The sequence below is a fragment of the Rhea pennata genome, chromosome 15 (assembly GCF_028389875.1).
Source record: "Rhea pennata isolate bPtePen1 chromosome 15, bPtePen1.pri, whole genome shotgun sequence".
Taxonomy (NCBI): domain Eukaryota; kingdom Metazoa; phylum Chordata; class Aves; order Rheiformes; family Rheidae; genus Rhea; species Rhea pennata.
In genome coordinates, this window is record NC_084677.1 from 3,705,383 (window position 1) to 3,730,950 (window position 25,568).

General features: G+C 74.3%; 4 protein-coding genes across 5 annotated transcripts; 3 read left to right on the forward strand and 1 right to left on the reverse strand.

Annotated features, from left to right (window-relative positions):
- The first annotated feature begins 5,144 nt into the window (after positions 1-5,144).
- LOC134147521 (septin-12-like) lies at positions 5,145-10,160 on the forward strand. Its single transcript, XM_062588708.1, has 10 exons — positions 5,145-5,203; positions 7,361-7,528; positions 7,841-7,969; positions 8,061-8,142; positions 8,362-8,499; positions 8,657-8,774; positions 8,908-9,003; positions 9,098-9,194; positions 9,420-9,471; positions 9,675-10,160. The coding sequence occupies exons 2-10, from the start codon at positions 7,381-7,383 to the stop codon at positions 9,817-9,819; spliced, it is 1,005 nt and encodes a 334-aa protein (XP_062444692.1). The 5' UTR covers positions 5,145-5,203; positions 7,361-7,380; the 3' UTR covers positions 9,820-10,160.
- Positions 10,161-11,020: 860 nt separating this feature from the next.
- LOC134147522 (myeloid-associated differentiation marker-like) lies at positions 11,021-12,363 on the forward strand. Its single transcript, XM_062588709.1, has one exon. The coding sequence runs from the start codon at positions 11,240-11,242 to the stop codon at positions 12,095-12,097; it is 858 nt and encodes a 285-aa protein (XP_062444693.1). The 5' UTR covers positions 11,021-11,239; the 3' UTR covers positions 12,098-12,363.
- Positions 12,364-15,151: 2,788 nt separating this feature from the next.
- LOC134147551 (cytoplasmic phosphatidylinositol transfer protein 1-like) lies at positions 15,152-21,506 on the forward strand. The gene is made up of 9 exons (XM_062588795.1): positions 15,152-15,260; positions 16,975-17,123; positions 17,815-17,903; positions 18,121-18,128; positions 18,843-18,914; positions 19,014-19,109; positions 19,193-19,348; positions 19,415-19,478; positions 20,828-21,506. The coding sequence occupies exons 1-9, from the start codon at positions 15,213-15,215 to the stop codon at positions 21,091-21,093; spliced, it is 948 nt and encodes a 315-aa protein (XP_062444779.1). The 5' UTR covers positions 15,152-15,212; the 3' UTR covers positions 21,094-21,506.
- On the reverse strand, positions 21,501-25,086 carry MSS51 (MSS51 mitochondrial translational activator). 2 transcript variants are annotated; one of them, XM_062588793.1, is made up of 7 exons: positions 24,976-25,086; positions 24,202-24,401; positions 23,642-23,797; positions 23,197-23,321; positions 22,435-22,998; positions 21,931-22,024; positions 21,501-21,810 (listed from the first exon to the last, which is right to left on the reverse strand). In XM_062588793.1, the coding sequence occupies exons 2-7, from the start codon at positions 24,387-24,389 to the stop codon at positions 21,621-21,623; spliced, it is 1,317 nt and encodes a 438-aa protein (XP_062444777.1). In that variant the 5' UTR covers positions 24,390-24,401; positions 24,976-25,086; the 3' UTR covers positions 21,501-21,620. The 2 variants fall into 2 exon arrangements, with proteins under 2 accessions (XP_062444777.1, XP_062444778.1); XM_062588794.1 differs by having other exon boundaries at positions 21,712-21,810; positions 21,931-22,071.
- Between the last annotated feature and the right edge of the window lie 482 nt (positions 25,087-25,568).

Here is a 25,568-nt window from a genome sequence, read left to right on the forward strand (position 1 = left end):
TCGAGCCGGCGCTGAAGTGCTCTGCGGCTGCGAAACTCCTCAAAGCCCGCGGCGCGGCGCCGGGCACGTCTCTGCCGGGGTCGGTGGCACCCCTGCAGCCGTGCGCCCCGCCGGGGCCCGAGTCCCTGGACGTCGCCGGGGGGAGGTGTTTCTCGGCAGCGGTGGGGTGCCACCCGCCAGGACCCGTCCCCAGCGGCGGCGTCCTCCGGGAGAGCGCCGAAACCTCCGCTAAGCCCCTTTTTCTGTGTCGCAGGGGCAGGCTGGGCGTCCGCGTCGGACCCAGGCAGTGGCGGGGGGCGAGCCGAGCACCCATGGGTGCCCGGTGCCCCTGCTGCCCGCTCTCCCCCCACGCCCGCCGCCGCACTCTGCCTTTTTTGGGTCGGGCGTTCGGGAAGCCAAGCGCAGTGCCTGGCTCTGCTCAGCTGGCGTAGGCAGCGCCATAAATCATCCCCGACTTTGTTGGATGCGCGTCGCACCGCCGGCGAGCTCCGGGGCCGCCGCTGGGCCCCCGCGCGGCTCTGCTCCGGCTGCGCCCGACGTCGGCTGCTCTTTCCTGGGGAGACCCAGCGCGGCACGTGGTGCCCGCGCGGCGCGCCCGACCCTCTCCCCTCCCTTGTGGGGCGGCTGCCCCGGCCATCGCTATGGGTCTGCCGGGTGCGGATGAGGGGGGTCTGGCAGGAGGCTCGGGGGCCCGGAGCAACGGGGACCTGGGGGCTGGAGGCGTCCCGGGAGCGGGGATCTCCGCGGGCGGCGGAGGGAGCCTCCGGCAGGAGCCGCGGCTGCTCACATCTGCCCGGCAGATGTTGCTGGCCGAGCAGGGGCAGGAAGTGGTGGTGGGGGGGTGGGGACGGCGTCCCCCACCACCCGCTCCCCGCGGGCGCCGCTTGGCTGCCGGGAGGACGTCCCGGGAGCGCGGCATCCCGCGTGCCCCGGCTGCTACAGCGGGCGCAGATGCAGCCCGGCCGGGCGGCAAGCGCCGGGGGCTCCGAACTGCCCCCGAGCCACAGGGGGCCGGGGCTGTGGGGGGCCGGCTGCCGCCCCAGCCCAGGCCCGGCCCAGGAATGCGCTTAAGCCGACGGCTGTTTACTCTCGGCGGAGCGGCCCGCTCGGCGGCCGAGCGGAGCGCTCGGTTGGCGGGGGAATCGCCTGTTTGGAGAAGGGATTTCCAGCCCCTTCCCCTTCCACATCTGCTGCGAATCCAGCGGCGCTGGCGGCCGGGAGAACCCGACTGCGCCAGGGCGGCTCGGCGTGCCCCTTGCTCTGTGCGCGCTGGTGCCCAGCACCGTGCGGGGCGCTGGGCGCCGGCTCCGGCCCTCGCGGCCCACCTCTGCGGCACGGGCACGGAGCCGGGTGGCCCCTTCCTCTGCATCGCCCACAGGTCCCCCCCGGGTGCTGCGGAGGCGAGGAGCTGCTGGGGCCTGTGGGGTGGGGACAGCAGTGACAGGGCCAGTACTGGCCGTGGGACGGGGACAGTGGTGATGGGACAGCAGAGCCTGTGGCAAGGGGGTGGTGGCACTGGGAACGGTGGTGCGCTTGGGATGGGGACAGTAGTGATGGGCTGGCAGAGCCTGTGGCGTGGGGCTGGTGACACTGGGGACAGTGGTGCCCGTGGGACGGGGCTGGCGGCGCCGGGGACGGCAGGGCCCGCGGACGGGGACGAGCGGGCTGGGGCTGGGGCTGGGGCTGGCGGCGGCGGGCGGGAGCCCGGCAGCGCCTCCCCCTCCCCTGGGCGGCTCGGAGCGGGCCGGTTCGCCCGCCCTCGCCCCTCCCTCGCTTCCCTCCTCCTCCTCCCCCCCGCCTCTGCCCACCGCGGCCGGGGCAGCGGCGCCGTCCCATCGCGCGGGGCTGCGCGGCGGCGGCGGCGGCTCCCGCTCCGGCCCCGGCCCCGGCTCCCATGCGGCGGGGCCCGCGGCGCCCCGGGCGGCCCCCCCGGCATGGCCCAGCTCTCCGTCGAGGAGCACCTCGAGGGCATCCTCTCCGACTTCGAAGGTGGGCACGGCCCGCCGGGCCCCGGGGGGAGGGGGCTCAGCGGGTGCGGGGTGTGCGGGTGCGTGTGCTAGGTGTGCACGCTCCAGCCTGCGTGTGCATCGCCTGATACGAATGTGTGCGCGTGTGCTTGTACGTGTGCGTGTTCTAACCTATATGAGCGTGGGTGTGCTCGCAATAACCCGTGTGTGTGTGTGTGCGTGCGCGCGCTCTACCCGGTGTGTGTGTGTGTGTGTGTGCATGCTCTAACCTGTGTGTGCATGCATGCTCCTAGCCATACGTGCGTGTGCACGTGTGTGTGTGTGCATGCTCTAACCCATGTGTGCGTGGGTGTGGGTGTGCATGCAGCAACCCAGGTGTGTGCATGCCGTAACCCGTGTGCGCGCACACGCCCCTGGCTGCGCGGGGGGCCGAAGGGGGGTGAGGGCACGCCGTAGCCCACTTCGGGAGGATGTGCGTGCTCTGTGCGTGCGCCGCAGCACACTGCGTGCGGGGGGGCTGCCCTGACCCCCTCGGCTGCGAGGAGCGCGGAGGTAGGTGCCCAGGGTGGGATTTGGGCCGGGGAGCAGGAGGCAGCGCTGGGGAGATGTGGGGGGCCTGGCTCCCCCCGGCCGGGGCGCCGTGCTGGGAACGAGCCCTCAGCGTGGGGAGCCAGGGGCGTGCGGCGAGGCTCGCACCCACCAGTGCCGAGTGCCGGCGCAGGGAGGACCCCACGGCTGGGGGCACCCGGCGCTGCGGGGGGCACGGGGTGGGGGGGAGGACGGTGTCTCTGCACAGGCAGTGCGGCCGGGGGAAGGGCCGTGCCCGGGCTGGGGGCAGCGGGGCCCCCCGCACCCGCCTCGTGTGGCCTCCCCGCCGCGGGGCGCGGGTGCTGCGGGTTTGCTCCCTGCACCCTGCCCGCCTTCGCTTCCCTCGCAGGCCGGGTGCCCGCCTGGGCTGAGCGGGGCTGCGCTGCGCCCGCTGCCGGGAGGGTGCTGGGCTGGGGAAGGGGCTGTGGAGGCGGCTGCGGCCGGAGGCCGCGGTGGGTCGGGAAGGGGCTTGGGAAGGGCAGGGTGGGGAGGCCGGCGGCGCGGGCGCCGTAACCTGACGCCTGCCGTCACCCGGAGAGGAATGCTGCACCTTCCCAGGCCAGGTTAACCCGTCCGCTCCCGCCGCCCTCCGGCACCCCCGGCCTTGCCCTAGGCCCCGCGCCGGCCCCGCCGAGCGGAGGCCGGGCCCGAGGCTGCTCGCACGCCGCCGGGCGCTGCCGGGCTGCCCCGCTCCAGCAGCTGCCCCGCTGCGTCCCCGGCCCGGCCCACCGGAGAGGGGCAGCTCCGCTGCTGGAGCCCGGCGGCGGCAGGGAAATACCTGCCCGGCAGAAGGCTCTAATTAAGGCACTGGCCCCTGACCCCGGCCGGCCGGGGCCAAGCGCCTGGGGCAGGGGAAGGGGAGCTGGGCGGGGGGGGGGCATTGCCCCGCTCCCCCGGGGGCTCCGCCGCAGCTCTTTCCCCGCCCCTCGCATCGCCTGGCTGGTTCCCCCCGCCACGAGCGGAGGGGCCGCGCCAGGCTCCCCGCTGCCGGCCAGAGCCGCTGGGAGGTCCCCCCCCGGGGAAGGGCCGCCCTGGAGGGAGCCTGCCCCTGGGGAAGGCGAAGGAAGCGGCTTCTCAGCCCTTCTGCCAGGGGCATCCCGCTGTCGGGCTGTTGGAGGAGGTGGAAAGCCCCCCCCCCCCAGCAGGATTGCCTCTTGCTGGGTGCTTGATCTGGGCAGAGGCAACGCCTACGCAGACCTTAGTGTTGCTGCTGCATGTCGTGAAAGCGCTGGCCTGCCTCGCCATCAGTAGCCTTCAGCGTTAACGCCTGGGAAGCAAAACGGGGCAACAACCCTTCCCAGCGGCTGTCGCAGGCTCACTGCGGGCTGGGCCAGGCCGTCGGCTGTAGGCGTGTGTTCAAGCTGTTGCGCTGCCGGGGGGGCCGAGAGCGCGGGCGGCGGGGCCGAGCCCCAGGGAGGGCCGGGGAGCGGAGGGGGCAGCAGATCCGGGCGGGCGATCCGGTTACGCGCCGGCGGGAGGGGAATAAAGGCTGGAGTGTGCTGCCCGGGGGGCAGCGATGGCGGGCGGGCCCGGGTCGGGTTTCCCCCCGCGGGGGGACGCCGGGGGCCGGGGCGCCGCTCTCACGCCGCCGCTGTCTCTCTCTCTCTCTCCCCGCAGCGCTCAAGAAGTCGTTTGAGGCGGAGGATGGCGGCGAGGCGCCCGGCTTGCCACCCCGCAGCGGCGCTGGCCCCGCGGCCCGGCCCGGCGGCTCCGCCGGCCTCGGCCGCGTCTCCTCCTTCCCGAGCCGCCGCGGCCTCCCCGCGGGGCCCGGCGGCCTCCGTGCCGCAGCCCGCAGCCCGGAGGCTCCCGGCCTGAGGCAGAAGGTCCCGTCGCAGGGCAGCGTCTTCCACGGCGAGCCGGAGCGGCCTGGCGGCCTGGGCGCCACCGCCCACGGCTCGCTGCCGGCGCTGGACCTGCACATCGCCGAGGAGCCGGGCGCCCCGTGGCCGCCCCGGCCGCCCGCCCCAGCACTCCTCGGCCCCGGCCCCGGCCCGGCCCGGCGGCCCCCGCGGCCGCCCCGCGACGACGAGGCCGCCCCGGCGCCCCGAGCCGCCCCCTTCAAGCTGGTGTCGCAGCCGCAGACGGTGCAAGTGAGCTCGCAGCCCTCCTTCCCCGGGGCGCCGGCGGCCGGCTCGTCGGAGGGGCCGCACGGCCGGGCGCCCCAGCACGGTAGGACCTGACCCCGCGCCGTGCCGCGCTGCGCCGTGCCATGCCGTGCCGCACCGCGCGCTCCCTGCCCGCCCTGCGCCCCGCTCTCGCGCCTTTCCCGCCCGCCGGCGAGACGGGCCGGGACGCGGGCGCTCCAGCTGCGGCAGCGCCGAGCTCTGGGGTCGTATCGCTCCGCTCTCGCCCCGCGGCCAGCGCTTCCTCCCCTCCTTATCCCTCCTTCCCTCGGCGCGGCGCCGGCCCGCTGCCTGCCTGCCTCCCTTTTGAGGAAGCGCCGGTGCCGGGCGCGGAGGCGGCGGGCCGCCTTTCGCTTCCCCCCGAGCCCGGGGTCGCCCGCACTGGGCAGGGAGGCGAGGAGGAGGAGGAGGAGGAGGAGCCGCGGCTGCCGCTTCCCTCCCCGCTTTGCACCCTAGGAGCCACTTGGCCCCGCGGCGGCTCGCGGCAGCCTGGGCTGGGGCCGGCCGTGCCCGCCGGCACGCGAGGTAGGACCGCGGGGGCGCGGGCGGGCGGTGCGGGGCGCGGGGCTGGGCAGGGCAGGGCGAGCACCCGGCACCCCGCGCAGACCCTGCCGCGGCCCCGAGCGGGGCCTTCTGGGCACCCGAGAGCCGCCGGCGCCGCCGCGGGGCTCCTGCCGCCGCCCCGCGCTCTCACTTCTGCTTCTACAGCGCGGCCGCGGGAGCCAGTGGGCCGGCGGCCCCCGGCACGGCCGGGCCCCGTGCCGCGCGGGAGGCATCCCCCCGCCGTGCCCCCCGCGCCTCCGGCATCCCCCGTCCCGGCTCCGGAGGGGCCGCTCCTGCGCAGGTGCGCTCAGCCCTCGCCTCCCTCCTCCTCCTCGTGCCCTCCGCCCGCGCGAACGCGGCCCGCCGGTGCCGAACGCGGCCGGGCCGGGCGAGCGCCGGGCTCCGCCGCCGGCTCTCCCTGCGTCGGTGATTAGATCACCCTGGGAGCCCCCGGCCCCGGGGTTGCTTGTCCCTGCCTGGAAACTAAAACGGCTTCGGTTAGTCCTCGAACAGGTCTGTCCGCCGGCACCCGCCCCGCGGGGCCGCGCTCGGAGGTAATGACGGGCTTCCCCGGGGCCGCCGCCGCAGCGCCCGCGTTCCCACGCGGCCGGCCGTGCCGCGGGGCCGAGGGCAGCGCCGCCCCGGCGGGGAGGCCGGCGCCGCGCCGGGGCTTCCCGGCGGCTCCGCAGGAACCGGCGCGGCCGTCGCGCCTTTAACCCGGCTGCTCCGCGGCAACCGCTGTCGCCCGGTTCTGGCGCGGTTCTGGCCCGGCGGTGGCGCCCGGGTGAGTGGTGCCGGGCTCCGGCCTCGGCCAGGACGCTGGCACGTGCGGCGGCGGGGGGGAAGGTGCCCGAGGCCACCTGCTCTCGCTTCCCCAGCGCCTGCGGGCAAGCGGCACGGGGGCTGCGGCGCGGCGCCGTGCCCAGGCGCCCACCCTGGCACCGGGGGAAGGGAGGGAGCGGGAAGGGGAGGAGAGCGCGGCGGAGGGGAGGGGAGGCAGCGCCGCCGCCGCCGCCGCGGCGGGCGGTTGTGTGCGAGCGCAGCCGGGCGCCCGGCCCCCCGCTCGAGCCCCGCGGCGGGGCTGGCGGAGGGGAGGGGACGGCGCTCCGGGCGCCGGCGGCCCGGGGACGCGCGCCGGCTCCACGCCGCAGAGGTAGGACCCGAACAATGGCCGTGCCGCGGAGGAGCAGCAGGAGGAGGAGGAGGAGGAGGAGGGCTCCGGGGGCTGCTGAAGCCGGCAGACAAAGGCGGACGAAGGAGCCAGCCTCCCCTCCTGGCACGGCTCGGAGCCCCTCCGAGGGACGGGCGAGGGCGGTGGGGATGCCGCGGGCGCGCTGCCATGCCGGCGCGTCCCGGGCAGGCCGGCACCGAGCCGGGAGCCGCCGCCTCGGCGCGGGGCACGAGCCGCCCGCTTCCCCAGCGCCTCGGCCCCCAGCGCCGTGCTGGGTGCCCGGCATGCCCTCGGCGTCCGCGGGCGCGAACCGCCCCAGGCGGCTGCGGGGCGCGCGGAGGCCGGGCACCGCCAGCGCGGGGCACGCCGCCGTGCAGGGGCTGCCGGCGTGCCGGAGCCGGGCAGGCCCGCGCGGAGGTGCCAGGGGGCGGGCGGCCGCCCTGCACGTCCCGCGCGGCAGCGCCAAGTCGGCGGCGCCGCGCCGGGCGCCGTTGCCGGGCCGAGGCTGGCCGGCGGCGAAGAATGCGCCGTGCCTGCATGCTGACGGGCTTCGAGCTGGGCTGTCTGCTGCTGGGGAAACGGCGCCGGGAGCGGCCGAGCCTCGCCGGAGCTGCGCCCGGCAGGATTTGCGGGCGCTTGCAGCTCCCAGCCCCTTGCTGCCACCCGGCCCGGCTGCAAGTCGGGCTCTGCACGCGTGCCGGCTGCTCGCTGCCCGCCGCGGCTCCGGCAGGTGCCCAGAGCCCCCGAGCCAAGGCAGTCGGAGCCGCGGTCCCCGCCGGCGGCCGGGCAGGCTGGAGGGACGGACGCCGTCCGCCGGCGCCGCTGCGGGCCGGGAGGACGCGGGTGGCCCCGTGGCGTGCGTCGGGGCCGGGAGGGCTCGCTCGCAGGGGGAGGCTGGGGCCGGGCTGCGGCGTGGCACTGTCCCCCGCGGCGGCGAGCTCTCACGCCGCGCTGTGCTGCCCGTGCAGGGAGCAGCCTGGAGCCCGGCATGGAGCCGCCGGCGGAGCTGCCTCCCGCCGCTAAGCCCGAGCAGGGGGGCCGCGAGCTCTTTGGCTACGTGGGCATCGAGGCCGTGCTCGAGCAGATGAAAATCAAGACCATGAAGACGGGCTTCGAGTTCAACATCATGGTCGTAGGTGAGCGCTCGCGCCCAGCGCGGGAGAGCCGGCTCGGTGCCGCCCGCCGCGCGGCAGCTCTGGCACGCGGCAGCGCGGGAGCCGCTCGCCGGGAGCTGGGCGCGAGCCCGGCCCGTGGGAGGGGAGGCGGCGGGAGGCGCCGCTGCCCCCGGCTCGGCCGCCCCGGCGCATCCCGCCGTCTGCTCCCGCTCTGCCGCGGGAGTTCGCCGTGGGTGGCAAGTCGGATGTTCCGGCTTCGCGGCGGCGGCGGAGGAGGGGGCGACGGCGGTGCCCGCGCGGCCGTCCCTCACCGTCCCCGCGGGCTCCCCGCAGGGCAGAGCGGCCTGGGCAAGTCCACCATGGTGAACACACTCTTCAAGTCCAAGGTGAGCCGCAAAGCCGCGCAGCCCGGCCACGAGGAGCGCATCCCCAGGACCGTGCAGCTGCAGTCCGTCACCCACGGTAGGGCCGCCCCGCGCCCGGGGCACCCGGGGCATCGCCGCTCCTCCCCGCCGCCGGCGGCCCCTGACCCCGCGTCCCTCTGCCCTGCCAGTCATCGAGGAGAAGGGCGTGAAGATGAAGCTGACGGTGACGGACACGCCGGGATTCGGCGATCAGATCAACAACGACAACTGGTAGGTTGGTCGTAGGGACGCAGCCAGGGGCTGGCGCCGGCACTGGCATCGCCACCCCGGGGGGGCTCCGGGCCATCGCGCTCCGGGAGCAGGTCCTTGTGGTCCGCATCCGAGGCTGTCCATGCCGGGATCGTCCCCATCCTGCTGTCCCCCCGTGCCGGACACTGCTCGGACACCGTCCCCGGGCTCCTTGCCACCTTCCCCTCTGCCCCCTGCCAGCTGGGACCCCATCATCAAATACATCAACGAGCAGTATGAGAGGTACCTGCGTGAGGAGATCCTCATCACGCGCAAGAGGAAGATCCCGGACACCAGGGTGCACGGCTGTGTGTACTTCGTCCCCCCCACGGGCCACTGGTGAGTGTTGGCTGCGGAGGCACCCACGGCTGCGCTCCCAGCTCCTCATCCTCACCCTGGGCAGGTCTGGCGGGGCCAAGCGGTAGTAGAGCAGCCAGGGCACAGGAGACCTTGGGCTCGGGGGCTCCGCCGTGGCACAGCTGGGCTTCCCTTGCAGGCTGCGGCCCCTCGACCTGGAGTTCATGCGGCGCCTCAGCAAGATCGTCAACGTGGTGCCCGTGATCGCCAAGGCCGACACGCTCACCCTGGAGGAGCGGGCCGAGTTCAAGCAGCGGGTGAGGGCATCTCCCGTGGGCTCCCCTGCCCCATGAGCACCCACCTGGCCCTGGCGCCCGTGGGCAGGGTGCTCTGTCTCCTGCTGCCTGGCGCCCTTGGCCCGTGGCCATCTCAAGCCGCCGTGTCCTGCAGATCCAGAAGGACCTGAAGGCCCACGCCATCAGCGTGTACCCGCAGGAGGACTTTGATGAGGACCCGGACGACAGGTCTCTCAACGACAGGATTCGGGTGAGGGATGGGAAGGCGATGGGGTGGCGAGGTGGGGGGGATCGGGGCTGGCAGAGCTGGCAGCACCCTTGGTGACCCTCCTCTGCGGTGGCAGGAGAAGATCCCGTTCGCTGTGGTGGGGGCGGACCAGGAGCACCAGGTGAACGGCAAGCGGGTGCTGGGCCGCAAGACCAAGTGGGGCATCATCGAAGGTAAACTGGCACCACCAGCCCTTCTGGCTCTGCTAGAGCCCCGCTGGCGGGGACGTTTGCGTGGCGGCACAGGGTGCCCCTGGCCGGCAGGACCCTGCTCGGGGTGGGTGCCCAGACACGTGCTGACGTGTGCCAGTCCCCTGCGCGCCCGCTCATCCCGGGCTGCCCCCAGAGGCACTCCCCGGCCCGCGCGGGCAGCTAAGCGCTCTCTGTCTTGTCTTGCAGTGGAGAACCCGGCGCACTGCGAGTTCCCCATGCTGCGGGACCTGCTCATCCGGTGAGATGTGGCCCCGTCCGCGCGGGGACAGGGGGGGCTCGGTGCCTAGCGCCCCACGGCGTGGGGGTGCCCGGCCTCCCGCGTCTCAGTGCCGCGGGAGGGAGGGCAGGGTGGGGGGCACGCCGGGGCATCCCGGTGGGACGGTGGCAGCGGTGCGTGACCGCCTCCTCCATCCCGGTCTCCGTGGCTGCCACGCCGGGCAGGTCCCACCTGCAGGATCTCAAGGACATCACCCACAACGTGCATTACGAGAGCTACCGCGTGCGGCGGCTGAACGAGAGCAACCGCCTGGCGCTGAGCCCCGGCAACGGGCTGCGGGGCAAGGACGAGGACGAGAGCAGCCTCTGAGCACCACCACGGAGGGCGGGCGGCGGCGGGCAGCAGGGCCCCGTCCCCCTCCCGGCACCCCCCTGCTCCCCGCCTGCCCCGCGTGGCCTCAGCCCCCTGCCCGCCTGCCCCGCCAGTGACTGCCGTGCTGCAGCAGCCTCCCCTCTGCCCCGGACTCCTGGGCCCCCAGGAGCTGGGGGAGCCTGGGGGGTGCAGGCAAGCGAGAAATGGGGCCCTTTCCTCCAGGTGCTGGGGGGGAGCTCCGTCCCCCAGGCGGCCCCGGCCTCGGGGCCCGAGCTTCACTGTGGGTCCACGCTCCCCAGGAGCCTGCTCACGCATTAAAGGTCAACCTGGAGCCTTCAGCCTTCATCCTCATCGTCCTCCCGCTGGAGCCCCCCCAGCTGGTGACTGCTGCCCTCCCGTGCTGCTCTGCGTGCGGGGGCTCCAGCCCTCCGCCGTGCCCCCGCCGCAGCTGCGGTGCCCCGCTGCCCGCACCCTGCTCCCCGGGACGGGCATGCTGCGGGTGGGCTCGGGGGCGCAGGGTGGAAGCGGGGCCGGCAGGGTGCAGGCGCCCGCCCTGCCCACTGTCACCCCACTTGCCCAGCCCCAGTGACGGCACCTGGCACCACCCGGACTTTGAGCTGCTTATCGGGAGCTGGGCTGTGGAGGTGCCACCCGGAGGTGCCGGGGCCGCTCCGCCCGGCCGCTCCCCGCCGTGGCACCCTGCTCCGGGTGGCACTCTCCCCGTGCCCCTCGAGCTCCAGCCCTGCCGTCCCCGGGGAGGGACCCCTTCAGTGCCGTGCACCCACCGGGCACCAGCTGCCACCCGCCCTCGCTGCAACCTGCTGCATCGCCCCATGGCTTCCCGGTGCAGCGCGGCGCCGCGGGTGCGGGGCTGCCCGCGTGGGTGCACCGGAGCAGCCCGCTGGCGGGTGCTCCCGGGCCCATCCCTGCTGCCCCGCGGGCGAGCGCGGGAAGGGCCCTCCATGCCGCGCAGGCCTGGGGCAGGGCCCGGGCTCGGTGCCAGGGCGCGCGGCGGCTCCGGGCCCCCGCGCCGGCGTTGCCGTGCATGCAGGCACCCTTCGCCCGGCCCCCACGTTAATGATCTACCCGCGCGGCGGGGCAGCCCCCAGCAGCCAGCGCGCTGCGCCGGGCCCGGCAGCGGAGCCGGGGGCCACGGCGGGGCGGCTCCGTGGGGCACGGCAGCGCGCGGGGGCCCCCCGGCCGCGGCGGCCGGAGACTCCCTGCTCCGCGCTCCACCCCTCCGCTCCGAAGCCCGGATAAGGGCAGGCGCCGGCGACACTCATTTCCTCGGCATCCGGCTCAGCCGCTGCCACGCGGATAGGCGAGCTCGCCGGGACCGGGGGAGCGCCCCGGCGCACCGCAGCGCAGAGGGCCGACCACCGGGCACAGGGCTCGGGCTCGCCGCGCCACGGCCATCATGAGGGTGAACACGCGGGCCCTGACCTCCCGGGTGGGCATCACCCGGGTCTTTGCCATCATACTATCCTGCATCGCCTTCAGCTTGGTGGCCTCCACCGAGGACTACGGTGGTGCCTATGGGACGTGGTGCATGTTCACCTGGTGCTTCTGCTTCGCCGTGACCGTGCTGATCGTCCTGCTGGAGCTGCTGGAGCTGTACCCCAAGCTGCCCCTCTCCTGGGACGACTTCACCTCGGCCTTCTCCATGCTCGCCGCGCTGATGATCTTCACCACCTCTGTGGTGTTCCCCTCCACCTTCATCACCAGCCCCTGCCGCTCTGAAAAGTGCATACGCCAGGCCGTGGCCACCGCCATATCCTGCCTCTGCTTCCTCGCCTACGCCCTGGAGGTGGGGCTTACGCGCGCTAAGCCAGGAGACATCAGCAGCTTCCTCTCCACTGTGCCGGGGCTCCTTAAAGTGTTTGAAGCCTACGTGGCCTGCCTCATCTTCTCCTTGCTGGATAATGTCAGCTCCAAAGCTGGCCTGCAGTGGTGTGTGGCCGTCTACGCCATCTGCTTCGTCATCACCCTCCTCATCATCATCATGACCATCGGCCGGTGCCTTGCTTACATGCCTTTCCCCCTGGAGAAGATGCTGGTGGGCTACAACGCCCTGGCCTTGGTGATGTACCTCACGGCCACCATCCTCTGGCCCCTGTACAGCTTCAACAACACGAGGCGGCCCGACCCCTGCGGCACGAACTGCTGGTGGAACAAGCACCTGGGGGTGACCTTCCTCACCATCTTCAACCTCCTCGCCTACCTTGTAGACCTGGTGTACTCCACCAAGATGGTCTTTGTGGCGGTGCCTACCTAAGGGCTGGGGAGCTCCCGCCGCTGCGCCCCGGGCTCGGGGCGCGCGGGGATCCGGCCACAGGCGCCGGCGGGCGCCAGGGCGCGGGGAGGGCGGCGGGGTGCACGACCCGCCGGGGCACCGCGTCCCGGCCGGGCGGGCGCTTGCGCGGGAGCCGAGGAAGAGGCCGCCGTGGGCTGCCCGCTCCCCGAGGGCGGCCGGGCGCCTCGGAAAGCTCCTTCCTCCGTGCGAGGAGCACCCTGGGGCAAAGCGAGGGGGGGTGCACACGCTGTGGGGGGGGCACGCCGGGGGGGCGGGGGTGGGGTGGGGTGGGGGGGTGGGAGGGCGGCCTGGGCACGCCAGCACTGACAGCCTGCAAGTTTGGGGGGGGCTTTTGGATTAAAGTGGGTCATTTTTCACTTGCTTCTGCTTCCTCTTTCCTTTTCTCCACCCCCGCTCCCCACCCGCTTCCTGCCGGCTCCTCCGCCAGCGGCTCGGCGCCAGGGGCGCTGCTCGGGTGGGGGGGGGGACACGGAGCGGGGCCGGCGGCCGCCACCCCGGGGGCTTCGGCAGCGGAGGGCGTTCGCCGGCGTCCCGGGGCAGCCAGGCAGGTTGGCAAAGGGGGCCCTGGCGGCCCCCCGCCCCGCCCCGCCCCGGGCTGGGCCGTCTCTCCGGCCCCGGGAGCTCTAGGCTGAGCTGAAGCAGTAGCAAAAGCCTCTCTGCTCCGGGCCGTTCGTTAGGGTTCAGTGTTAACGGGGCACGACCGGGAAAAGCCGAACCCGGATGCCTCTAACCTGGCATCTGCGGCAGACCCTGCAGAACGGGTTTGGGAGGAATGTGCGGCGAGCCCTCCAGGCCGGGACGTGCCAGCCCGCCGGCCGCCGCCCCCCCGCCCCGCGCTGCGGGCCGCGGCGCCTCTGCGGCCCGGGAGACGGCGGGCAGCGGGGCTGCGCGCCGCAGCCAGCCTTCGGGGTGGGAGGGCAGGGGGACGGGGCGCCCCGTCCGGGTCCCCGCGCGCTGGCTGAGACCTGGCAGCGCTCAGCTCACCTCCCGAGCCCGGAGCCGCTCGGCAGGTCCCCCCTGCCCGCGGCGCGGTGCTGCGGGGCTGTTCGCCGGGGCGGGGGGGGAGGCTCCGGGCGGCGAGCCCGGCGCCGGGGGGGCCGCGGCACACGCCCGGCCGGCGGGCGCAGCGCGCAGCCCTCGCCGCCCCCGTTCCCGCTCCGTCAGCTCCCGCTGCCCGCGGCCTTGCTGCTATTTTTAGCCGCACGCGTTTGCCTCAAGGAAAGCTGATATCCATCTTATCCGTGCGTCGCTGTCACTTCCCTGGAAAGACAAGGGCTAAATTTAATCCTCCTCCACCCCCGGCGCGCAAGGGGAGCGCCCGCCTCGCGGCGGGGGGCTGCCCAGGGCTCGCCTGCGCCCGCCGGCAGCCCGCGGCACCGGGCTGCCGCGAGTCCCAGTCCCGCCCGGCTTCCCGAGCCCCTCGGCAGGCAGGGCTCGGGCAGGAGGAAGCGCCGGGGCAGGGCCGCCTGCGCCTGACCCAGCGCACCGAGCGGGCAGCCGGATTTTCCGCCCTAAGTGCAAATCACTATTGCTGCCAGATGGGTGGGTTTGGGCAGAAATTCCCTGGCAATTCCCTCCTGCCGGGGCTGCCGACGGGGCAGTTGTTTGCAGACGGGGAGCGCCGAGGCGAGGGCCGCGTCCCGCCGCGCTCCCCGCGCTGCGAGAAGGAGAAGCCGCGTTTTGGGCTGCTCTTTATTAAGCCTCTGCGAGCGCCGCGGAGCGCGGAGGGGACCGGCCGGGAAGCGCCCTGGCCCCGGGGTTTGCCTTGAGCGCGGCAACAGTTCTGACCCTCCGGAGGCGGCAGGGCTTTTTTTTTTTTTTTTTTTTTTTTTTTGCAAATAAAGGGAAAACCGCGCACACCGGGCGCAGCCCTGCCCAGCTCCGGCACAGAGCTATTTTTAGCGAGCGGGGTGACAGACACTCCGAGCGGGGAGCGGCTCGGCTCGGCTCGGCTCGAGGCTCCGCTGCGCCGTCGGGGGCCGCCGCGGGGAGCGGGGCCGCCGGTGCGCGGCGGATTCCTCCCCCTAGGGGTCGGTGTGCGGCGGCGGCGGCGGGCCCGGGAGGCGGCGGGCCCGGGAGGCGGCGCGCTCCTGCGCACGGCCCGGGGCGGCCGGGGACGGCGGCGAGCGGGCCCCGCCGCGGCCCCGGTGAGTGAGCGCGGGCGCGGCGGGGCCGGGAGCCGGGAGCCGCCGCGGCGGGCCGTCGTGCCTGCCCCCCCCTCCCCTCCCGGGGACAGGGGGAGCTGGGGGAGCTGGCGGGTCCCGCTGCGCATCGGCGGGTCCCGTGTCCCCCCCCCCCCCCCCGGGGCAGCCTGCGCCCCTTCACACCTACCCAAGCACCCCGGGGTGTGAGGGGGGCAGGACTCTGCGGGCCGCCGCAGGTCCCAAAACACCCGTGGGGCGGGCAGCTCGAGGTGCTCTCGTTGCCCCACGCCGGGGACCCCCATGCACCCGGGCCGGGCCGGCCTCGTCTCCCGCACCTTGCCTGCCCCCCCCCACCCCCCCGGCACCTCCTAACGCTTCTGGCGAGGAGGCGGCGCGGGGCTGAGCAGACGGCGCTGCGGAGCGGGCGGCTGCTGGGGCCGTCGGGCGGCCCCGCGGCCGCCCCGGTGAGCGGGCTGCCGGCCCGGTCCTGCCCGCTGCCGGCCGTCTGCGTGGCAGGCCGGGGCCGCCACCGGGCCCCGGGGGGGGGGGGGCAGCGGGAGGGAGCGGGGCCGCCGCGGGCGCGGGCGGGGGCAGCCGGGGCCGCGGCGCGCCGGGTTCTCCCTCCGCCTCGCTGACCTCCTGCCGCGGCAACGGCTCGTGGGGCCGCGGGCGGAGCGGCGGCGGGCTGGGGGCGCGGCGGGCTGGGGCCGCGGGCGGAGCGGCGGCGGGCTGGGGCCGCGGGCGGAGCGGCGGCGGGCTGGGGGCGCGGCGGGCTGGGGGCGCGGCGGGCTGCGCCGCGGGCGGGCTGCGCCGCGGGCGCCCCGCGCTCACCGCCGCGCCCGGCGCCGCAGGAGGCGCCCGGCCCCGCGCCGCCCCGCGCCTCCCCGCGCCGCGCCGGCCAAGCCGCCGCCGCCGGAGCCGGAGCCGCCGCCATGCTCGTCAAGGAGTACCGCATCTGCATGCCGCTCACCACCGAGGAGGTGAGCGGGCGCCGGGCGCTGCGCGCCGGCCGGGGCTGGGCGCCCGGCGGGGCGCGGGGGGCAGCCGAGCGCCGCGGGGCCGGGGGCTGAGGCTCGCTGCCTGCTCCGAGCCCCCGGGCGCGGCGCTGCGGGGAGAAGCCGGCCGCCGAGGCGGGGCGCCGCGGCCCCCCGTACCCGCGGGCGAGAGCACCGGGTGCTCACGGAGGCCCCGGTCCCGCCAGCCCTCCGGCAGCGGGCGCAGGGATGGGGGAGACGCAGCTCAGGTTCGCTTGCAGCAGCTCTTGCAGCATCGCTCACCGGCCCCGGGGGCTGCTCTCCGGAGGCTGGGCCCGGCCCGGAGCGCGGGGGAGCCAGGGAGGGGTGGCACGGTGCCCTTGCAGCCAGTTCCAAGCACTCTTTCACCCCACCTCTGCCCTTCGGGGCCAGCACCCATCAGGCACCCTGGCCGTGGCACCCAGCTCGCGCTGCCTCCCCCCAAAGCCAGGAGTGCCCCAGTGTCAGGTCCCTGCTGCAGCGCGGGGGCCCCGACCCCGGCAGCGAGCAGCGAGCGGTCCCCGCCGGCAGCCAGCGGCATCCCTGGCCGGAGGCGGGTGGTGCACGCCGGGCAGCAAAGGGGCCATTTGGGGTGAGCAGGGGACTCCCGGCAGCGAGCAAAGCCGGCGCCCGGAGCGGCTTCCCCTTAGCCCGGCAGAGCGCTTCCCGTTAGGCAGAGCGGCGATAGGATCGCTCCGGCAATTAGAGTGATGAATAGGATCTTCAGAGGAGCAATAAAACAATCCTTATGCAGATTCGTCATCAAATACATATATATACACATATATATAATTGTTTTTGTTCCTTTCCCCCGGCTCCCATGTTATTTCCTGAGTGAGAAGCCGGCTCTCTGCAGCCGGCTCGGGAAGGTGCTTGGTGCGCTGCAAAGCCGCTGAGCTGTCTCTGCGAGACGCTTACCGACAGCAAGGAGCAGGTAGGGCAGGAGACGGGGCTGCCTCGGGCACTGGAGGGGCCCCCGGCTCCCACCAGCAGGAAGGAGGCTGAAACGGGGGTGCCAGCCTGCGGCACGCAGGGGGTGCAGCCTCTTACTGCTCCATGCCTCAGTTTCCCCTCTGCTGTGTGGCTGGGGTGGTGCGTGTGGCGCTGTGCACAGCAGTACGCTGGCCTCGCTGGGCGGCTGCAGCTGGGGAGGGAGCACAGTGCCATCGGAAACAGGGAGCTGCCGGAGCACCAGCCGTCACCTCCCTTCCCTTCACCTGGTGGAGGGTCCCCGTTGCTCCGGGGTCCCTGTTGCTCCAGGGACCTCCCATTGCTCTGGGGTCCCCATTGCTCCAGGGTCCCCCCTGCTCCAGGGGGCTCCCATTGCTCCAGGGCTCCTGTCGCTCCAGGGTCCCCATTGCTCTGGGGTCCCTGCTGCTCCAGGGGGTCCCCGTTGCTCCGGGTCCCCGTTGCTCTGATGCAAGCTGCCCAGTGCAAGCTAGGGGGCTCCCCGGCAGCGTGGCAGCCGGAGCAGGCACCGGTGGAGGGGGCTCCGTGGCCGGGCTCCGGGCTCGGGCGAGCGTGCTGCACCGAGGTCCACCGTCGTGCAGCCGGGTGGCTCGGGGACACCCGGGTATTCACACCGGGAAAGCGAGCGGGCGCGGGCGGCCCTGCCGTCGGGCCGTGCCGGGGAGGGGGGATGCGCGGTGCCGGCGGCTGAGGCCGCGCGCTCTCGCCGCAGTACCGCGTGGGGCAGCTGTACACCATCAGCAAGCACAGCCACCAGGAGAGCGAGAAGGGCGAGGGCGTGGAGGTGGTGAAGAACGAGCCCCACGAGGACCCCGTGCACGGCCCCGGGCAGTTCACCGAGAAGCGGGTGCACCTCTCCAGGTGAGGGCGCGCGGGGCGGCGTGCCGCTGGGTGCCCCCCGCCGCCGCAGGTGTATCCTCCTCGCCGCCACGTTTAAATGATGCCTGCGAAGCAGCCGAAGCCCGCCAGCCAGGCGGCCCCACCCGCCGCGGGGACAGCGGCCGCCTGCTCCACCCCTCCGGTCCCCCCTCCACCCCCCCCGGGGCCTGATCCTGCCCTCCTCGGGGTGGTCAGGGATGGGGGCGGCCGGCCGTGGGGTGCTGGGCAGGGATGTCCCGGGGGTTGGGGTGGGGGTGCTGGGGGGGTTCCAGGGCAGGATGAGGGCGTGATGGGTTTGGGGTGAGGATGCTGGTGGGTCCCCAGGGAGGAAGTGGGGGTGCTGGGGTTGGAGTAGGGGTCCTGAGAGGGGGCCCAGGGCAGGAGAGGAGGTCCTGGGGTTGGGGTGAAGATGCTGGAGAGCAGATGGGAGTCCCTGGTGATGGGGCAGGGGTCCTGGTAGTCCTGGAGAGGAGGCGGGGGTGCTGGGGGGGGGACAGGGGAGGAAATGGGGGTGCTGCTGTTGGGGTGCTGGAAGAGGATGGGGGTCCTGGAGCCGGGGCTGCGGGGGCTGCACTCAGTGGGGCTGGGCTGGGCGGCAGCAAGTTGGGGACGTCCCTCCATGCCCAGCCTTGACCCCCCCCCTCCCCGGGGGGCTTCTCCATGCCCCCCGCAGCAAGCTGCCCAGCTGGGCCCGGGCGGTGACCCCCCGCATCTTCTACATCACGGAGAAGGCCTGGAACTACTACCCCTACACCGTCACCGGTGAGCGGGCGCGCAGCTCCCCTGCACCGTCACTGGTGCGTGGGCGCGCGGCTCTGCGCGCGGGACAGCATGCCGGCCGCCCCCTCACCTCTGCGCCTCTCTCCCCCACGCCGTGCCGCGCCACGCCGTGCCGCGCTGTGCCGTGCCACGCCGTGCCGTGCCGCACTGCGCTGTGCCACGCTGTGCTGTGCCACGCCGTGCTGTGCCCGCCCCGCAGAGTACACGGTAAGGAGGGCGCCCCGCATCCCCCCCACCCTGGTGTCTCGGTCACCTCCCTCTGCAGGCACTCGGGCACCCCAGGCTGCGCCCCCCCCCCCCCCCACCACGGTCCCTTGCCCCCATCCTGAGGGTCCCCCCATCCCCGTCCCTGGGTCCCTGTCGCTGGCATCTCCCCAGCACAGTCCCCACGCCCCCACCACGGGTGTCCCCTCCTCCCGGTCCCTCTGCCCCATCCCAGGCTTCGCCCCGACCTGGCCCTCTTGCCCCACGCCAGGAGCCACCTCATCTCGGTTCCCATGCCTCATTCCGGGTGTCCCCCCATCCTGGTCCCTGTGCCTCTGTCCTGTGTGTCACCTCATCCCAGTCCCCATGGTCCCAGCTCAGACACCTGATCCCCCTGCCCCATCCCAGGCATCCCCATTCCGGACCCCATGCTCTCATCCTGGGTGTCCCCCCCATCCCCGTCCCTGTGCCCCCATCCCAGCTGTCTCCTCCATCCCAGTCCCCATGCCCCCATCCCAGGTGTCCCCCCTCTCCATCCCAGCTGTCCCCTCCATCCCGGTCCCCGTGCCCCCATCCTGGCTGTCCCCCCCATCCCAGGTTTCCCCCCCCCATCCCGGCTGTCCCCCCCATCCCAGTCCCCGTGCCCCCATCCCGGCTGTCCCGGCAGCCCTGTGCCCGTCACCGTGGTCCCGGCCCACAGCCGCCCTCTCCCCGCAGTGCTCCTTCCTGCCCAAGTTCTCCATCTACATTGAGACCAAGTATGAGGACAACTGCGGCGACAGCGAGAATGTGAGTGGCCCCCGCCGCCGCCGGCGCCGCTCCCCCCGCCGTTCCCGGCCCGCCGGAGCCCGCGCCGCGGGGCGCCCTCACCTCCCCTTCCCTCCCCAGATCTTCCGCAGCGACAAAATCCTGGGCGACCACGAGGTCTCCTTCCTGGACATCGCCTTCGACGAGATCCCCGAGCGCTACTACCGCAGCCCGGAGGTAGAGCGGGGTGCTGGGCTCCCGGCGCCCCGCGCCGGCCCGGCCCGCGCCGCCCTCACCGCCCGCGCTCTCGCCCGCGCCAGGACCCGCGGTACTTCAGCTCGGCCAAGACGGGCCGGGGGCCGCTGCGGGAAGGCTGGCGCCAGCACACCAAGCCCATCATGTGCTCCTACAAGCTGGTGACGGTGAAGTTCGAGGTGTGGGGGCTGCAGAGCCGCGTGGAGCAGTTCGTGCACAAGGTGAGGGGCCGCGGCGGGCGGCGGGGGGCTCGCCCCGCGCCGGTCCGACGGCGCCGTGCTCCGCAGGTCATCCGCGACATCCTGTTGATAGGACACCGGCAGGCCTTCGCTTGGGTGGACGAGTGGTGCGGTGAGTCCGCGGCGGCGCCGGCGGCACGGGGAGGGGGCGACGGGGACGGGCTCAGCGCGGGTTTAACCCCACCACCCTGGCTTGGCACCTGCGGCTCTTCCTCCGGCTCGGCTCCGCAGCCCCTGCCCAGCGGCCGCCCTGCTTTTCCGCGTCGGGAAGGAGCCGGGGCACGTTCGCGCCACGAGCTCTGCCCGGCCGCACGGGGAGGGAGCCCGGCCGAGCCGAAAGCGCCGGCGCCTCCTTCCCCGGCCGGCTTTCGGCACGCCGCCTCCCAAATAACCCTCCTAACCACTCGGCCCTGCACCACTCACCCTCCCGGCCGTGCCGGCAGCCAGGCACCGCGGAAGGGCCGAGCGCGGCCCCACGGCAAACAGGTCTCTGCCTTCCAGACATGTCTCTGGAAGAGGTTCGGGCCTTCGAGACTCAGATGCAAGTGGCCACGAACCAAAAATTTGGGAGCCAGGACCCCTAGCTCCCGCCCGCCCCGGACCGCCCATGTATGTACGTGCCCTCGGCTTTCCCGCTCGGCACGCACAGCCCACGGGGGTGCTCAGCACCCCACTTCCCCCCGCCGGGGCACCAAGGGAGGGGGCAGCGCGCCTGGGGCTCACCCACTGCCCGCCCCCGCTGCTCACCTGCACGCGCAGCCCCGTGCATGGCTCCTGCCTCATGCATGGCTCCGTCTTTGTGCACAGCTCCTGCCCCGTGCATGACTCCCTCTGCGTGCACGGATCCATCCCCGTGCACAGCTCCTGCCCCGTGCACGGATCCATCCCCGTGCACAGCTCCTGCCCTGTGCACGGATCCATCCCCGTGCACAGCTCCTGCCCTGTGCATGACTCCCTCTGTGTGCACAGATCCACTCCATGCACAGCTCCTGCCCCGTGCACGGATCCATCCGTGCACAGCTCCTGCCCTGTGCATGACTCCCTCTGTGTGCACAGATCCACTCCATGCACAGCTCCTGCCCCATGCACGGATCCATCTGTGCACAGCTCCTGCCCTGTGCACAGCTCCTGCCCCATGCACGGATCCATCCGTGCACAGCTCCTGCCCCGTGCACAGCTCCCGCCCCGTGCACGGCTCGCGTGTCCCCTGCCACGTGCACCGTCCATCCCTTTCCCGCTGCTCACTGGCGAGTCGGCGGCTGCCGGAGGAAGGGCCGCCGGAGCTGGGGGCCGCGGCGTGCGCGGAGCTGCCCGCTCTGCGTGGGGCCCGCAGGGTCCCGGAGCGGGTGCCCCCCGCCGCTGAGCAGCTCCGGCGCGAAGGGCCGGGGCTGGGGAGGGGAGGGGAGGCCAGCGGCGGCCCCAGCCCCGGCGGCTGCCAACGCGGCGCGCGCGCCCCGGCAGGCATGACCCTGGAGGAGGTGCGGCACTACGAGCGGGAGACGCAGGAGGCCACCAACGAGCTCCTGGGGCCGGTGCTGCCCGCCATCGCCGTGAGCGAGGCGGGGCGCTCGGCGGCGCCGCGCTCGGCCCCCGCCAGCGCCCCCTCCACCCCGCTCGCCGACGACGCCCCCGACTTCCTCGCCGCCCCCAAGACTCGGCCCCGCAAGAAGTCGGCGCCGGAGACCCTGACGCTGCCGGCGCTGCGGGAACGCGCCGGTGCCGAGTGATGCCCGCGCCGGGCCGTGCCGCGCTGGCTGCCCTGTGCCGCCCCGCCACGCTCGGCTGCCCGCGGACGGCTCTGCTCTGCGGGGGGCTCCCAGGTGCCGGAGGAAAGCACGGTGCGGGCGGCTGGGCTGGGAGCCGCGTGCCCGGGGGTGCTCGGAGAGCAACATGCGCCCTGCGGCCGGCAGTGCGGCATGGCACGGCACAGCACAGCACGGTGCGGCGCGGCACGGCATGGCGCAGCACAGCACGGCGGGCGCGTGCGTGCCAGCCCGGCGCCGGGCTCCTGGCGGGCGGCGGGGGAGCCGTGCTGCCCCGCAGCCCCCCGGGCGCGCCGGGTGCCGCCGCCGCAGCTCGGCCCTCCGTTTTCTTTGGGAGAGCAAAGGCCTTTTCAGAAATAAAAGCCGGCGGCACGGCGGCTGGCGGTGGTTTATTGCGGCGTGGCGGGACGTGGCGGCCGGGGCGCCCTCCTCGCCGGCGCCGCGGCGGGCCCCCGTCGCGTGTGCGGGCGGCCGGGCGGGCTCTGGGCCCGCTAGTCCGCCTCGGGGGCCGCCGACATCCCCAGGACGGCGATGTAGTAGGAGCTGCAGTAGACGGGCGCCTTGTTGGGGCTGGAGTGGGCGTGCTCGGGGCGCAGCGAGGCGAAGGGGTTGCCGCCGCAGCCCGCGACGTGCGTCTCCAGCTCCGCCAGGATCTGCAGCGACGCCTTCAGCTCCTGCTCGCTGCCGGGAGAGGAGGAGGAGGAGGAGGGTGGGGGGAGGCGGCGCGGGGGCTGGCTCACCCCGGCGCCGCAGCGGCCGCGAGCCGGCGGCACCCCGTGCCGGTGCCCCGGCTGCACTTACTTGTAGACGGTGAAGAGGGTGGGTAGGCGGTAGTCGCGCAGCAGCAGCAGCGTGGGCAGCCAGCCCGCCATGAGGTCGGGGCAGGCGTGGAAACCTGCCGGGCCGCGGCACCGTGGGCCTTCCCCGGCCCCCAGTGCCCACCTGGGTGACCGTTCCCCAGTGCTAACCGGTATCTCCCGGGGTTGCCAGCAGGACCCCCCCAGTCCGCCCCCCGGCACGGCTGAGCTCAGCCCTTGTGGCGTCTCCCGACGGCTCTTCCCCCCCCGCAGCCTCCTGCTGCAGCCTTCGGTGCCAGGTGCGGGCAGGGTGGGTTTGCAAGGCGCCCACCGATGCGCCCACCCCGCGCGGGGGGCCGCTCCAACCCACTGGGCCGGCCCCCGTGCCCAAACCCGAGCCGGCCGGGTGCCGCTCGCCGCCCCGTGCTGGCAGCCCTGCGGCACCCCGGCGGCGCCAAGCCTCCGCTCCCCGGGAACCACCCCCCCCGCTAGCAGCATGGGCACTCACCCGGGTGGAAGCCCACCACCAGGTCGGGGCGGGCGGCCAGCTGGGTCTCCACGTGGCCTTCCCAGAAGTCGTGATAGAGGCCTTTGTAGCTGCTGAGATAGACCCGGCCCCGGGGCCCCGGCGCCGCCAGCGGCGGCCGCATGATGGGCCCGTCCACCACATCCACCCCCACCATCACCACCTCCATGCCCTGGTGCCCTGGGAACATCCGCGTCAGCTCGTCGTAGTCCGTCACCCGGGTGTTGAGGGTCTCGACGTGCGAGGCCCCCACCACATGCACGGTGAGCGGCCTGGCGAGCGGCTCGATGCCGAACAGCTGCAGCCCCAAGCCGATGGTGACCGGCCGCGAGTGGAAGTCCGTGACGAGTCGTTTGACGGACTCGCGCAGCTCTCCGTCCTCCGGCCTCGGCTTCCCGGCGTTGGCCCAGAGCATGGTCATGTAGCGCCCGCCCAGGATGGTGCCCAGCTTCTCTTCCAGCTGCCCCTGCATGGCAAACCAGTCCTCCCAGCCCTTCACGTCCCGGGCAGGTTTTGTCCAGGTCTCCGTGGGGAAGGGGATGTCTCCTGGGGGCAGAAGCGTGGTGGCTTTCAGGGGTGCCCCCGCAGGCAGGGGTGCCCACGGCTGGAGGCAGGATGGGCTCCGAGCAGCAGGGAGCTGGGGGCGGCAGGGACGCAGGGCGCCGCGCACCCAGGCACCCCGCGTCCCTCCCCTCGCCGGGGCCAGCGCGGCACTGCGGGATTGGGGAGCGTCCCTCACCCTACCTGTGAAGATGAGCCACTCCACCAGCCGGTCCAGGGCCGCCAGCTTCAGCTTCTTGCAGAACTTCTTGTGCAGGGGCCAGTTGGCGCGCTGGCACGTCACGCCGCAGTAGTACACGTTCTGGCACCTGGGGAGAGAGGCAGCGTGCCGAGTCTCGGGGTGCACCCGAGCCCTGCCCTGGGCAGCCTGGCTCCGCCGGGATCGCCCCAGGATCGCCGGGATCGCCTTGTTTGGGGCAGCTGAGCTCTGCGTTGAGGAAGAGCTGGCTGTGGCCCGCAGGCTGAGGGAGGCATCAAGGCTACCCAGCGTGTGTGCGGCACCCCAAGCTTCACCCCACCATTGCTCCCTTCCCCAGCAGGCTGCAGGGTGTCCACCACGCTGAGCTTGTCTTCTGGGAGCCAGAGGACGTATCCAGCTTCACGCTGTAGGACACCCCCTGCCCTGTACCTCTTGCATCGCCGGAGACTTTTGGGGTCAGGAAGAGCATCAGGGAGTTTCTTGCACTCAGCGCAAAACTTGAAGGTGTCCTCCATCTTCTGGAACATGTCAAAGTAAGTCCGGATGCCGAAATCACTGCCCTTTTTCCTCCCGTCCATGGCGGACCTGAAGAGCCCGGAGACATCTGGTGATGAGCAGCGTCCAACCCCGCTGCGAGACAGCTTCCACCCACGGTGCCGCCGCGGCCGCCCCGCAGGGCCCCCAGGCCGCCTTGCTGGCACGGCGAGGCCGACGGCCTCGCTAAGGGCTGTCCGGCCTTTCAGCCCTAGCAAGGACACCCTGCTCTGGGCTGCTTTAGGGGTGAGGCGCTGTCGGCCCCCCCGCCCTGCCCCGACGAGCCGTGGGATGGGTGCGGGGTACGCGCAGGGCGCGGGCAGGCCCCGCGTCGGAGCGGCCCGCCCGCCGGCAGAGCCGGGGGAGGCCGGCGGCGCCCCGGCCGCGAGGGACGCGCGGGCGCCCTGCGCGGCGGGCCGCTGCCCCGCGCAGCCGCCCGAGCGGCGCCCGCTCACTTGTACTCGTCGTAGCTCTTCACGTTGAGCTTCTGGAGGATGACGCGGGACAGGCCCGGCACGGTGCTGTCCATGGCCTGGAAGCCCAGGGAGTCCACGCTGGGGCCGGCGGCGCGAGCCCCGGGCTCCTCGGCGGCCCTCTCGGAGCGGCCCGTTCGGGGCGCAGCGCGGCCGGTTCTGTGGGCCATGCCCGCTGCGGGCTGCGGGGCGGCGGGGCTGCGTGAGGGCCGGGCGCTGCCTCGGCCGGGCCCCCCCGGGGCCGCCGCCGCCGCCAGCTCCGCGCCGTGCTCTCCACGCGCCTCCCGGGGCTGGCGACGGAGGGCTGGGCTCGAATGTCAGCCCCAAGGAGACGGAGCCCCCCCACCGCGAGAGCGGGGCGGCTCCTCCGGCAGGAACCCGATAGCAAAGCTATTCCGGTCGTGCCCTCCCGGCCGGCGGGCCCCGCTCCGGGGCCGGGCTCCCGCGGGGAAGGAGCCAGCGCGGGCCGGGCGGCGGCGGGCTCCCGCTGACCCCCTCTGCCCTGGCTCCCCCCGCTCATCGCGCCCGGCCGGCCCCGTCCCGAGGTCCCGAGTGCCCCCCCTCCCCACCCCCGGAGCGCCTCTCCGAGCCCCGGCTCCGAGCCCCGGGGCACCCTCCAGCTGCCGGGCTGGGGGGAGGCGGCACCTCGCCCCCCGCCGCCCCCCGCCGCCGGCCTCTGCCTTCCCCGCCGAGGGGGGAGCGGGCAGGGGACACGCCGGGCGGTGGGATCAGGAGGGGGGCACGCGGGCGCCTCACCTCGTCCTCTGCCCGTCCCTGCCGCACCCCGACCCGCTCGCCTGCGCCCCGGCGTCTGGGCAGCGGCTGCCCGCGTCCCGGGATCGCTTCCCGACGGCAGGAACGCCGGGAGGCAGTTCCCGGCCAAGAATATCCCGTGGCGCGGGCCTCGTGCCACCCCGCGCCTTGGCGGCGAGGCAGGGCGGCACCGGGCGCCCCGAGCGGGCACCGCGCTGCGGGGCTGCGGGGACCGGGGGGCTGCGGGCACGGGGGGCTGGGGGAACCAGGGGGCCATGGGCACTGGGGTGCTCTGGGGGCTGTGGGAACCGGGGTGCTCTGGGCACTGGGGTGCTCTGGGGGATGGGTGCTATGGGAACCAGGGTGCTGTGGGCACTGGGGTGCTCTGGGGGCTGTGGGAACCGGGGTGCTCTGGGCACTGGGGTGCTCTGGGGGATGGGTGCTATGGGAACCAGGGTGCTGTGGGCACTGAGGTGCTCTGGGGGCTGTGGGAACCGGGGTGCTCTGGGCACTGGGGTGCTCTGGGGGATGGGTGCTATGGGAACCAGGGTGCTATGGGCACTGGGGTGCTGTAGGTGCTGTGGGCTGTGGGAACC

Coding starts and splice junctions, on each gene's coding strand:
- LOC134147521 (XM_062588708.1), top strand. CDS start 7,381: ATGGAGCCGCCGGCGGAGCTGCCTCCCGCCGCTAAGCCCGAGCAGGGG. Junction 8,143..8,361: donor CAGATCAACAACGACAACTG/GTAGGTTGGTCG, acceptor GCCCCCTGCCAG/CTGGGACCCCATCATCAAAT. Junction 9,195..9,419: donor CAAGTGGGGCATCATCGAAG/GTAAACTGGCAC, acceptor CTTGTCTTGCAG/TGGAGAACCCGGCGCACTGC.
- LOC134147522 (XM_062588709.1), top strand. CDS start 11,240: ATGAGGGTGAACACGCGGGCCCTGACCTCCCGGGTGGGCATCACCCGG.
- LOC134147551 (XM_062588795.1), top strand. CDS start 15,213: ATGCTCGTCAAGGAGTACCGCATCTGCATGCCGCTCACCACCGAGGAG. Junction 19,349..19,414: donor TGGAGCAGTTCGTGCACAAG/GTGAGGGGCCGC, acceptor CGTGCTCCGCAG/GTCATCCGCGACATCCTGTT. Junction 19,479..20,827: donor TTGGGTGGACGAGTGGTGCG/GTGAGTCCGCGG, acceptor GCGCCCCGGCAG/GCATGACCCTGGAGGAGGTG.
- MSS51 (XM_062588793.1), bottom strand. CDS start 24,389: ATGGCCCACAGAACCGGCCGCGCTGCGCCCCGAACGGGCCGCTCCGAG. Junction 22,999..23,196: donor GGAGTGGCTCATCTTCACAG/GTAGGGTGAGGG, acceptor TTCTGCCCCCAG/GAGACATCCCCTTCCCCACG. Junction 21,811..21,930: donor ACCCTCTTCACCGTCTACAA/GTAAGTGCAGCC, acceptor CTCTCCCGGCAG/CGAGCAGGAGCTGAAGGCGT.